This window comes from Zootoca vivipara, chromosome 3 (assembly GCF_965207765.1).
Source record: "Zootoca vivipara chromosome 3, rZooViv2.hap1.1, whole genome shotgun sequence".
NCBI lineage: Eukaryota > Metazoa > Chordata > Lepidosauria > Squamata > Lacertidae > Zootoca > Zootoca vivipara.
Window position 1 is genome coordinate 72,111,106 of NC_142586.1, and position 14,091 is coordinate 72,125,196.

Consider the following 14,091-nt stretch of genomic DNA (forward strand, 5'->3'; position numbering starts at 1 on the left):
TTAAGCAAATAGTGATTGGCCAAAGCAATATAATAGCGCAAAATAACTAACTACTTGCAGGACCTTAATTTGCAGGAGAAAGTTATTGCAGCATTTGATTGACTCTGATTATTTGTGAATGTGCATCCTTCTAAGCTCCCTATGACGCACTGGCTTCTTTTTTTAACTGTAATGCTGTTTGGCAGATTGGATGTGTGGTTTCCTCTCATGTTCTCTGTTTCTGGATGCTGGATTCAGCGAGGCTACTGCAGTAAGCAGTCGTGCTTATCAGAGCCGGAACACGGTGTGCCGAGTACAGGCATACCAGACTCCTGACATGTCTATTCCAGAATGTAAATCACCAGAGACTTTAATAGCAAGTGTCTTAATGCTGACCGCAGCTGGGCGGATTTTGTATGGAGGAGGGCTGGAGAGGACTCAAACATCTGTTGGATAGCATGAAAAGAAGCATTGCTTCATTTGCAAGTTCAAAATACACACACACACACACACACACACACACACACACACACACACACGTTAACCTGAACAGGTTCAGCAATATATGAAGCAACAGAGTACTGTACAGTTTTACAGTCTTCCCCAACCTGATCCCTGTAGCTTTGGACCTACAGCATTATCATCTCTGATCATACTGCCTGGGCCTGGAGGAAGTTGTTATTTAGAGGGCATGAAAAGATACAGAGACACACAAGCTGTCCTGCACTGGACAGAACTCAGGCACACCTTTCATATTGCCACCAACTGTTTCCTTTCTTTTTCAGAGCCCCAGCAAAACAAGTTGCTTGTAGAATAACTTGCAGGCAGGGGTCCCATGGCTGGTGGGTGGCTATGTGTTTCTTGCTGCTTCTTGCTGTTCAAGACTGAAGAAGGGGGAAGAGATAAGGTCTGTGTTGATTGCCCACAATGGGTTAAGCCAGGCATCCCGAACTTCGGCCAGATGTTTTGGACTACAATTCCCATCATCCCTGACCACTGGTCCTGTTAGCTAGGGATCATGGGAGTTGTAGGTCAAAACATCTGGAGGGCCACAGTTTGGGGATGCCTGGGTTAAGCATTACCTGTGCTGGGATGGATCATGCCTTTATATTACATAAGGAGGAAGAATATTTTTGTACATTAATGCAGATACATAGAAATAAATGCACTCAGGAAACACATCTGTTGAATAAATGAGTATCACTTTAACATAATCACTTCTCAGAAAATTGCACTTTAAAGAGTGCTAGCTGCTGAAAATATAATTGTGCGAAAAATCATAATAATGGAATATTCTATACCAACCTGGTTTTCTGAAACTTCTAGCATGTACTTTTTATATATTTATTGCATTTCATTGGCCTTTGGTGCTGTGCATTATGAATGAAAATTTGCTGTTTTGGGAAACTTCATTATCGGTATCTTCGAAGCAAAGTAAATTGATTTTACATATAGATGCCACCCAAAATGATAAATGCCGAAGGGCCAAGCAGATACCATCTCCCTGTATCACTGCTGTATTCCTAATAAGGATGTGGGTGGCGCTGTGGTCTAAACCACTGAGACTCTTGAGCTTGCCAATCAGAAGGTTGGCGGTTTAAATCCCTGCGACGGGGTGAGCTTCCGTTGCTCTGTCCCAGCTCCTGCCAACCTAGCAGTTCGAAATTACCCCAGTGCAAGTAGATAAATAGGTATTGCTGTAGCAGGGAGGTAAACGGTGTTTCTATGTGCTCTGGTTTCCATCACGGTCTCCCGTTGCGCCAGAAGCGGTTTAGTCCTGCTGGCCACACGACCCGAAAAGCTGTTTGTGGACAAACACCGGCTCCCTTGGCCTGAAGCAAGACGAGCACCGCAACCCCATAATCACCTTTGACTGGACTTAACTGTCCAGGGGTCCTTTACCTTTTTTAAAACAACAACAACCACACAACAGCCTTCATCTGTATTCCTAATGCTGATGGATGTGTGGTAACACCCTGAACTGCTGGGCAAATATGGTATAAACATCCTGAATTGCTGGGCAAATATAGTACAGTGGTACCTCTACTTACGAATTTAATGCGTTCCGAACGCACACTCGTAAGTAGAAAAAAATTGTAAGTCGAATCCCATAGGAATGCATTGGGAGAAAAAATTCGTAAGTCGAAGCAACCCTATCTAAAAATTCGTGGTGACCCAAGTCAGGAATTCGTGGTGATCCAAGTCAGGAAGAGGAAGTGCTGGTATTCACGCTCAACACTTACGTGAATCAAGTTCAGCCCTTAGATATGGCCAAACTTTGCAAGGTCTGAGGAATGGTCCAGCTCCACAGACCCTGTGGCCTTTTCTTAATCTCTTCAACAGCTGGCTGGGGTGAGGAGGAACAGAAAATGAAGAGAAAGACAACCATAGAGACTAATATAGACCACCACACAGAGAGAAAGAGTGAAGGGAATGTAGGGATGATGTGAGCCTGGAAAGGAGAAGTGGGGTCTTTCTGGAGGGGCAGGGGACTTACTGTACTCAGAAAGGGCCAGACTGCTCTTGAGGAGAAAGACAGTCCACAGGGCATTATGGTTTTCAATGTTGAAGGCCTTGGTCAGGTCAATAAATGCCATAAACAGGGGTTGGTTTTGGTCTCTACATTTTTCTTGAAGCTGTCGAGCAATGAAAATAATATTCACTGTCCCCCTAGAAAGTTGAAAACATTTTGGGATTCAGGAAGCGTAGCCTTGAATATAGTTAGGAGATGGTTTGTTAAGATCCTTGCAAGAATTTTGCTGGCCGCAGCTAATAAAAAAGATGCCTTGATAGTTTCCACAATCCATTCTTTCACCTTTTTTAAAAAAGGTTGATAATATATCTGTATATATGCAACTATACCAAGTGATCCATGCACTGGCTCAGTTTTCTCCCCACATGCTAACTGTCGGTGTTTTCCCCCTTCTTGTCATTGTTCATCTTTAAACTGGACTTAGACTAAAGAGAGAAACCCTTCAAATAAAGGATTGCCCTCTGATAGCCCTTCAACCAAGTTTTTAGTCCTTATTTCTGGAAAGGCAGAGTTGAAAGTATATGAGCAATGTGCACTGAAATCTCAGAAGTCAAAGGGGCACTCAAAAAAGTCTCCATTCCTAAACCAACTCACTTTTGTGGGTTATTTCACAGTTTAATAAAAGATAAAAGGAGAATTCCCTGGATGCCTAGATCCAGGCTTGGGGGCAAATTCTCTCTTGGTGAGAAATCCCCAGCAGAGATTTAAAATCACAAAACATGCAGGAAAGTAAAGCATGGAAATATAGGCTGTTAGACCTTAAAAATACCTCCTTTTAGCTAAGTCTAGGAAACCAGCTTACTCTATGTTCTTAACCCCTTCATGCATTAACTAGACCTGCTGGTTATATGAGGCTGATTCTGCTTAGTGAGACTCACTTCTGACTACATGCTGCAGAATTGTTTTTATTGGGATGCTTTTTCTTCTTCTTGATTTTTATTCAGATTTTAGATGGCTTTTGTTGTTGTTCTGCTGTAGGCAACCCTACAAGCCATCTGGTTGAAGGGTGGTATATAAATGCATAAAATGAACAAACAGGAATAGTGATCATGCTGCATATTTTAGCAGTTAGGGTGGAGTTTCTTCCCCCTTCAATATCTAGCAAAGCCAGAAATGGAAGCGAAGCTGATATATCTGTTGGCTATATATTTCCTCCAGTATAGGAGGCAGAATGGCATTGAATAGTAGGGTTCATGATCAGGGGAGTGTAATCATGCTTATGTCCTGCTTGTGGGCTTCACATAGACTGGCCACTGTGAGAATTAGACTAGATAGACCTGGACTAGATGGGCCTTTGGTTTGATCCAGCACTGCTCCTTTTATGTTCTTATATATATATGCAGGGTGGATTTGATTTAAATCAAACTGATTTAAATCATGATTTAAATCACGATTTAAATCACTAGTCAGTAAGGCTTGATTTAAATCATAGTCGATTTAAATCACATGAAAAACTTAAATACTGTTCACTCCTAACAATCAGAAAAATATTGTTTCTATTCTATTCACTGAACTTCTTGAAACTTAGCACTGAAGGGGTTGTTTCTGTATTCATAGGTTTGTAGAACAATAGGATTAAGGTCTTTTTCTCAACTCTGTTCATGTTATAACATTTTTGCTGTGAAGAAGAGGCATGTGATCTCTGTTGAGTCAAATTCAGTTTTGAGAACTGCAAAAGTAAACCAAGCATCTGTGATAATATCTTGTAGGCAGAGAATCTGCCCAATAATCTTACAAAAACCTCTGGAAGAGCATGACATTGTGAATGGATTAATGGCATTTATTTACCCCCCAAAATAAACATATACAACTTATTCTACATAATTAAAAAACTAATCTTTATTTCATGATGGAATAATCTTTGGATGGTAATATATTTTCCTCAAAAAGCATTTTATTTTAAAAAAAATCCGATTTAAATCAAAAAAATCGATTTAAATCAAAAAAATCCGATTTAAATCAAAAAAATCCGATTTTTTTGATTTTTTTTAAAAAAATCATTGATTTTTATCCACCCTGTATATATGTTCAGAAAAGATGGTGCAGAACAGAAAAAAATTGTGACTAAATTAGGCAAAACAAGATTGTCTGCTATGTTAGCATGCTGAATCTGCATCTTTTATACCACAAAACCCAGCTTTTTGTGGCACCAAAGTTGGATTGTCCTGGTACATAATTATTTATTTTTCTTCTTTTTAATAGGGTACAATGTTACTCTGGCTACTGATTACAATATGTCTTGTAAGAAAACAGCTCTGAATTTGAGGGTCCATGGGCCAGATGGCCTAACTGCTAATTCTCAGCTCCCTTACTAAGGAAATGAGCTCAACGTGTTTCTTTTTGTGTTTTCCAGGCCCCACTCGCAAAATGCCACCAACTGCCAGTGCCATGGACTTCTTCCAACTCTTCGTCCCTGACAACTTGCTGAAGAACGTGGTCCTGCAAACCAATATGTATGCCAAGAAGTACCAGGAGCGGTTTGGGAGTGATGATGGCTGGGTGGACGTCACCCTGACAGAAATAAAGGCTTTCCTCGCGTACATGATATCCACCAGCACTCACCATTGCGAGTCCGTACTCAGCATCTGGAGTAGTGGTTTCTATAGCAACAAGAGCATAGCACTGATCATGACTCAGACGAGATTTGAGAAGATCCTCAAGTACTTCCATATTGTGGCCTTCCGCTCCAGTCAGACTACACACGGCCTCTACAAAATCCAGCCCTTTCTGGACTCCCTGCAACACAGCTTTGACTCTGCCTTTAAGCCTTCCCAAACCCAGGTGAGATATGGTTCCTTGGTTGTGGGAGATCCTTGGTTACTCCATGCTGGTGTATCCAACTTTCCTGATCTAGTGGTACCTCAGTTTTCAAGCGTAATCCATTCCGGAAGACCGTTCGGCTTCCGAAATGTTCGAAAACCGAGGAGCAATTTTCCATTGAGAAAATTGAAAAAATGCAGCGGAAGCCGTTGGACTTCCGAGGCGCGTTCGAAAACAAGTAGTAACTTCCGTGTTTCCAGCGTTCGAAAACCGAAACGTTCGGCTTTAGATACTCGAAAACCGAGGTACCACTGTAAACAGCTGATTAACACAGTAGGATCTCGTTACAGGTAGGTAGCCATGTTGGTCTGAGCTCATACCAAAATAAAAACTTAGTTGGTCTTTAAGGTGCTACTGAAGGAATTTTTTTTAATAGTAGGATCTCATAATACAAAATAAAAGTGGATCATGTAAGAGGCCGCTGAGATTATTACTTTTACCATGTTACACTTTTTTGTGTTTTTATATTGTAAACTGCCCTATGATGTTCAGATGAAGGGCAGTATAGAAATGTCATAAAAGATTTTTTTTTCAAGTGCACCTTTAGCACACACTCCCAGCAGTGCAAATACATGTCATAAAGTTTTGTGGTACATCAAGAGAAGTACAGTATGTACAAATCTATCCTGAGCTAGGGCAGACACTTAATCCAGTCACAAAACAAGCCATGCTACTAAGGTTTAAAGTTCACATATGATATTTCTTTTCACTAAATTGATTAGCTTAGCTGTAATCAGATTAAGATGAAACCAGTCACCAATAAACCAAAAGAATTAGCCAGTAGGAGCTACTGGTTTTCATTTTGGAAGGTGGTGAATCAGAGGGATAAATTAATTCAGCTTGTGTCTGCACTATTTCTCTTTATGGCTAATTGTTTAATTGAATTGAAGACTGGAACCCAGCATTAAATGTTAACCCTTTCCAGTATGAAGGTATAGCATGCTTTGTAAGTGAAGAATATTCTTGGAAGGCTGTTGGTGAGATCTGAGAGAATATTCTGCTGGCTAAAGAATGGTAGGCGTTTGATCCCCACTTGATGACTGCAGCATCGGGTGTGAGAATTAGCCACCAGAGATATGCTAATACAGACAAGAAGGCTGAGAAAGTGTCTTCTCCACTGCCTTCCCCGCCACAAAAAAATCTAAAAATGCTGTTACTTTAACATTTATTTCCCAACAGGGGCAGAGCTAGGGGGCGGGCCACCCCGGGTTCCACTATGGGGGGGGGGGTGACAGTCGGCGCCCCACCCAGCGACTCCCAAGGCGAGCCCCTCCAGCCTCCCGGTAAAAAGCCCACTCGGCACGGTGCGGCGCGCTGCGCCAGTGGGCTATTCGCCTGGAGCCTGGACGCTCCGTTTAGGCTCCGTTTAGAAGTCGGGGGGGATTGCACACCCCCCCCCCGCAACTTCAAAACGGAGCCTAAACGGAGCACCCAGGCTCCAGGCAGATAGCCCACTGGTGCGACGGGCGTGCTGCGCCAGTGGGCTATCTACCTGGACGCTCCGTTTAGGCTCTGTTTAGAAGTTGCAGGGGGCGCGCGATCCCACTCTACGTAGCACACATTCGTCATGCCCCCCCCCCGGGTGCATGGCAATATGTCATCGTGGGTGTCGCGGCAGCTCTCTACGCCACTGTTTCCCAAATAAAACAACATTTCTAGCCTCGGTGACAAACTGCAGCAGCAAGGCAAATGGTCTTAGAGCCTATAATGCCTATCCCTGAGGAAGGAACGCCCCCCGCCCCATGGTCCTTCCTCAGAGGCTGGAGCAAGCGTGAGGAACTACTTTCAGCTGGTGGACAGGATTCAGTTGTGGCCAACCCGCCACAAGGGGAGAGCAGATGGATTTGACACACACCCCTCCCTACTGAAGCAGCATGGCTTGCATCTGGAGCCACGTTTAAATGGCAACAAATGTTGTGCTTGCCAAGGCACCATCAGGGGCCTTAGAGTGTGCTACCAGTCATTAATCGGGAAGCATATTGTATTCTGCACTCTTTGAAACAGGCCATGACCATGGCGATGCAGGTGGATCCACTTGTTTGCTCCCACGTGAATCTGATGTCTGTTGAAAGCAGTGCAAATTTAAAACAGCACCAAATTCAACCTGAGCAGGTGAAGGGACAGTCAATAGTTCCAGTTACTTTTTTGCAGCCTCAGCTGACATCCTGACAGCTGGGCATGTGGAGGGGGGGGGGGTGGCTAATTAATCCCATGGGCTGCTGGTTCCCCACACATGGGCTAGAGTGAGGCAGGGAGGAGGTGGAGACCGAAGCAGAGAGACTTGTCATGTCTGTGGGCACCCAGTGTATGGAAGTGAGAGCTGGACCATAAAGAAGGCTGATCGCCGAAGAATTGATGCTTTTGAATTATGGTGCTGGAGGAGACTCTTGAGAGTCCCATGGACTGCAAGAAGATCAAACCTATCCATTCTGAAGGAAATCAGCCCTGAGTGCTCACTGGAAGGACAAATCCTGAAGCTGAGGCTCCAATACTTTGGCCACCTCATGTGAAGAGAAGACTGCCTGGAAAAGACCCTGATGTTGGGAAAGATTGAGGGCACAAGGAGAAGGGGACGACAGAGTACAAGATGGTTGGACAGTGTTCTCGAAGCTACGAACATGAGTCTGACCAAGCTGTGGGAGGCAGTGGAAGACAGGAGTGCCTGGCGTGCTCTGGTCCATGGGGTCACGAAGAGTCGGACACGACTAAACGACTAAACAACAACAACAAACCTGTTGGTTGTTTTTCAGTCAGTTCACACATTCAGATACCTGCAGATATTGTTAAATGATGTCCATGCATGTGAGCTGGCCTTTAAATACATTGAATGTCAAAGGCTTAAAAGCTTAATCATATCTGACTGCTATAATTCTGAATGCTATCTAATCCATCTCCCCATTTCCAAGTCCTTTTGCCAAGAATGCTTTGCTCCTGTTTGAAATACTTACATGGCTGGAATCAGCCTTATATGATGCTGAACATCTGGCTCTGCCTAATATACCTGTGTTTGGCCCTATGTTGAAGATTTGCTAAAGCAAATTAAATTGCCTTTGTCTCTTTGGTCTGCCTCTCTTCCAGTACTAATGGAAGAGCGTAGATTTCAGAATGGCAGATGCTGAAATAGCTGTTTTTGCGGTAGTTTAGCACAGATTTCAAATGAATTATTCAGAGACCTTAAGTTTGGCACCTCTTTCCCTTGACAGCATTTTGGTTATTGAATTTATTTTCTAATGTGCCAAGGTTAACAATATACAAAAAGTGGTACATAAAATAGCAAAGGTGGGAGTGAGAGAAGATACTCCAGTTTGCTCCTGATTTAAGAAAGACTGTTACTGGATGTTGAAAGGCTGAGATTCCCTTGAGTTTGAACCTTGCGATCCCCCCCTTCCGCATTTCACTAAAGGAATTAGTTGAATTCTTTTGTGATCACTTATAGTCTAGAAATTGTTGCCATTTTGTTGTCGTCATTATCACCACTTTGAAAATGTGTGTGTGTGTGTGGCCTACTCCAAAGCCTCTAGGCAACTTGCAACATAAAAAACAAAAAATGTTAATTAAAAATGACATAAAATTGCATGCAGGCACCAGTAACCCAGCCCTCCACTATACCAAGCTGTATGGAAGACACTTCCCTTTCCAAACCAATGAAACTTAACAACCCGGATAAACAATATTAAAATTGTCAGCAGAAGGAAGATGTTAACTCTAAAAGCTTTAAAACTGTGCTGCTGCTGAAACCAATAAAACTTCTAAAATTTACTATAAACCTAGGCGGGGAATAATGTATTTCCTTGACCCTGAAAGAAAATTGCACAGAAGACACCAGGCAAATTTCACTGGGGAGCATTCTGTAGGGGGGTGGGCACCACTGACAAGCCCCCCCTTTCATTGTCACACTTTGTAACTCTGATGGAGCGACCACCCTGAGACGGGCCTTTGTAAGGTTCAGGTGGTAAAGGGAAAAGGTACTGGAGTCCCAGATTCTGCATGGTTTTGTTGGTTAATACCAGCACCTTCAATTATTTGCCTTTAAATCTCCTTTTCTACAACACTTTGTCCTAATTCCTGTTAGATACACAGTCTAATGGATGGATAAAGCTTCAAGGCAAATTAAACACAATAACCCACTTGTACAAAGTGGTGTCAAGGTTAAGGTGCCACATTCTAGTGTTAAAACTTACTTGAGGAGGTAAGTGGCTGAGGAGAATTTCTAGGGGCTGTGGTAAAACTCCATTATACTGAGTCACACTGTTGGCCCAAATAGCCCAGTTTTGTCTACCCCAACTTAGGGATCCTTGAGGGATTTGATTTCTGGGAATTCAGGTGTGAACTTTCCTCATCGGCACCTCATGGACTAAAGTGTGGGTCCTTCCTGTTTCTCGCTTCCCCAAATTTTGCGATAACAGCTTCCCTGCACGAAATAAGTACCAAAATGCATTAAACATGTTCATTTTAGGAGAAATCACAGTTTGATTGGCTTACATTGGGATAAAAGACATTTAGAAAGTCATATATATATATATTAATACATATTTGAATATGCTTTTTATTTGGTGCAGTTTTTTTTAAAAAAAATTATATCGCAGATTAATGCAGAAACTGGACAAAATGAATTTAAGAATGAGCACATGCAAAAACTGACACAGACCTAAGGCTATCGCCTTTACCATTGGTTTATTTATTTTCTTATTCCATAAAAAGTATATACTACTTGATGGTCTTGGCAGGCGGTGGGACGATGACGACCCTTAAAGCGGTTTCCAAAAAGAATAAAACAATAAAAACAGCTTAAAACACCTGTTTGAAACATTAAAACAGTAATTAAAAACAACAATGAGTGGAAAGCACAAATCTGTGCTCTTCATATCTGGGTTGGAAGTGGCTTTCTATGGACTCAGGCCAAGGTCTTTGATAGCCTTGCTAGTGGGAAATCTGGGGGTGCTGAACCCAGCATGACTTGTGTGCAACTAAGCTCTGCCCTTTTCCCATACCTGCTACATCTGATTTGCCCAAATCCTTCTTGAAGGAGGACAAAGAACGAGCAAAAGAAAGAACCCTCTACCCACCTCCGTGCACTTGTGTTATTTCGACTGATCTTGTTAAATATTGTCAGAGTAATGGTGGTGCTCAGGGTAGCTGCTGGCTTAGCATCCGTATTCTTTAGGAAATTCTTGTCCAACTCCTGAGATGCCCCTTCCTGGCCCGCCCCTTGCCTCCTCTGCCCAAGCAGGAAGAAGCAGTGCGTGCTACAGAGCGGGTTTTTTAAAAACCTCAATCCGCGGCTTCCTCGCATTTTGCCACTGCCGCTGCCTAGGGCAACCCACTCCATAGCATGCTCTGCACACTGCTGCTTCCGCGGCAACCTTATGAGCAGCAACTCGTAAGGCTGCCGCGTGCGAAAAGCAACACGGACAGGGCAGCCTTACATGCACTGTTTGCGCGTGGCAGCCTTACGAGTTGCCGCTTGCTCGGCAGATTGTAAGGTTGTCGCGGGAGCAGCAGTGCCAGCCTGGACGGTCCACGCATGCACTGTTCATCCTGGCGCGTGCGTTGTGCATCATGATGTCACGGCGCATGGGTCAGGACACATGCGCGCTGCGGAGCGACGCCCCGCCCACAGGGGATGCCGCCCCAGGAAGCCAAGCGGCACTGTTTGCCACTGTTTGGGAGTTATCCTAAAGTCCTCTTCAGGCATTCTGAACAGCATGTGTGTCATACGGGTTGGAAGAGTCACCAAGAGCCATCTAGTCCTGGAAATGCGAAAAAGTTAAAGAATTTTGGGAAATGATATACAATGAACTGAAAAAGGTGTTTAAGTATACTTTCCCTAAAAAACCAGAAGCATTTTTGTTAGGAATTATAGGACAAGAGATAATAAAGGAGGACAATATATTATTCTTGTATGTGACAACTGCGGCTAGGACATTGTTAGCCCAAAAATGGAAAACTCAGGACTTACCGACGATTGAAGAGTGGCAGACAAAAATGATAGACTATGCGGAAATGGCGAGACTGACTAGCAGGATCCGGAACCAGGGGGAAGCAAGGTTTCAAAGAGACTGGAGTAAATTTGTGGACTATATGGAAAAGAACTGTAGAAGTTTAAAAACACTGAAATAAATATATAAATTATATATATATATATATATATATATATATATATATATATATATATATATAGGACTGAAATAAATCCTACAAATTGACTTTAAATGGGATGTACAAAGGAACTGCGAGATAAGAACTGAATAGAAAACCAAATGAGGGGAGGGAGGGAAGTCAAGCTCGGCGGAGCTTTGAGAATGTGAGATTTGGAGAAATTTCTTTAAAAGATGAATGTATCAGTTGTATTGTTTTTTAATGTTTGTTTTGTTTTGTTTTGTTTAATGTGGTTTAATTGGAAAATTTAATAAAATGCTTTTTAAAAAAGAGCCATCTAGTCCGAACCATTACAAGGGAGAGACAGTGTGAAAGAGCACACCAGCTCTGCCACCGCCCCAAATTTGCTGTTGCCCACCATGTTTTCCCCCCAGTGACTGCCAGCAATGGAGAAGTCTCCTGTAATCGTTTTATTTATCTATATTTTATTGAAAACTTTCAGCAGACAAATGAAGTAAAAGAAAAGAAAAGAAAAAGGTGCTTGAAACTGTAATACAATGCAATATGTAGGTATATAAGTAATGCTGTTGTTCCAACAAGTGTACAATTCTTAGCAAGTCATTATAATTTTTATAAACGCACTTGCAAGTATCATTATACAGTATTTATCTATACACAATCTGCATCTAAAAGCAATCTGTTCATATGAAGTGAGGTCCATGCTTGAGTACTGCAACGTACTTTTTGTGGTGGGCTCAATACCCAACAGATTCAATTTAATGTCTAGATTATTTTCATGGACAATTGGAATTAATCCTGTTTTCCAAATAACTTTCATGTGGACTGTGAGGATCCTTTCATCACCAGCTTTGTGTGCTCTAATTCCTTGGGTTATGTGGAACACAATTAATATGTTGCTTTTTTTAAAAAAAATCTATATGCATTTGTGGCTTCAAACTTCTCTCTGCTATTCACTTTTTAATGATAATTGCACAGGTGAGCCCCGTGATGCGTTGAAAATGCTTTCCAAAACAGACCTATGTTTTGAATGAGCAACGTTTTCATTTAATTTTTTTAAAAAATCTCATTTGATGGCTTCATGCTATTGGGTAGCCGGAGGAGTGGAACATGGCTGGCAAGAAGCAACATGAACTTGGCCAAAGATTAACATTCTGGAGGGAATTAAAATTACCAAGGCATAGCTCTCAGGAGGGAACAACAAGTTCATTATAAGCAAGCTGTTCTTTGCTCCACTTGCAGTCTACAAATTCACAAGGGCTAAAGTAAATGTTTCGACTAGCGGTAATCAGAGAAATAAGGGCTGGGCAAAGATGGTGACCACCACCTCATATTTGGGGAGATTGTTGAAGTATGCCCTGGAGACATTGATTAGGTTCACATTAAACTATAGTTGGCTCACAAACCATAGTTACTGGTATACACTGCTCAAAAGATCCCACAGCAATCCTGCCATGGCATAAATGAAAGAAGCCAGAATCTGGGTTGTGTCATCTAAACCCAGGCTTGTGCTTTGTATTCCCCAAATAAACCATAAGTGGCAGAAAGAACAAACCTTAGCCACCACACACAGTTTACTTGGATAACACCATAGCTTGTTTGAACTAGGCCAGGGTGCACTGTTCAGACATGAACAACATGATTTTGTTGGAGCTGCTAGAATGGGTTGTGTATAACCCCCTATGAATTATAATCCAAAATGTATTGGGATCTAGATAATCTGAAGTTTTCATCATTCTATCTATCTATATCTATCTATCTATCTATCTATCTATCTATCTATCTATCTATCTATCTACAGTGGAACCTCGGTTTATGAACACCTCAGTTTATGAATTTTCGGTTTATGAACACTGCGGACCCATCTGGAACGGATTAATTCATTTTCCATTACTTTCAATGGGAAAGTTCGCTTCAGTTTATGAACGCTTCAGTTTATGAACAGACTTCCGGAACCAATTACACCCATGCTTCAGTTTATGAACGCTTCAGTTTAAGTACTCCGCGGACCCATCTGGAACGGATTAATCCACTTTCCATTATTTTCAATGGGAAAGTTTGCTTCAGTTTATGAATGCTTCAGTTTAAGTACCCCGCGGACCGTCTGGAACAGATTAATCCACTTTCCATTACTTTCAATGGGAAAGTTCGCTTCAGTTTATGAACGCTTCAGTTTATGAACAGACTTCCGGAACCAATTGTGTTCATAAACCGAGGTACCACTGTATCTATCTATCTATCTATCTATCTATCTATCTATCTATCTATCTATCTATCATCTATCTATCCATCCATCTATCCATCTATCTATCTCTATCTATCTATCTATCTATCTATCTATCTATCTATCTATCTATCTATCTATCTATCCCTATCTGTCATCTGTCTATCATCTATTTATCTATCTCACAATCGTCTTTGTTGCAAGGGACAACAATTGACTTTGCTATGGATTGGGGGTTGAGGAGAGAACATTTTTATTTGTTTCATCACATCCATGGTTTTCCTTTCCCTTCCAAGGAGCTCGGAGCCAGTTTGTGACTGGAATATCAGGGGGAAGCTCAACATTATACAACGCCATATCCTCCACCCTGGGTCCTCAAATAATGGGGGCGGAATGATGTGTGCAACTCAACAATTTA

At 42.1% G+C, this 14,091-nt stretch overlaps 1 protein-coding gene across 1 annotated transcript in view; it reads left to right on the forward strand.

Annotated features, from left to right (window-relative positions):
- PGBD5 (piggyBac transposable element derived 5) overlaps nt 1-14,091 on the forward strand; it is a 75,941-nt gene that overhangs the window by 40,702 nt on the left and 21,148 nt on the right. Inside the window, exon 2 of the mRNA XM_035108475.3 lies at nt 4,866-5,293. Coding sequence (XP_034964366.2) covers nt 4,866-5,293 — 428 coding nt within the window. The remainder of the gene's footprint in view (nt 1-4,865; nt 5,294-14,091) is intronic.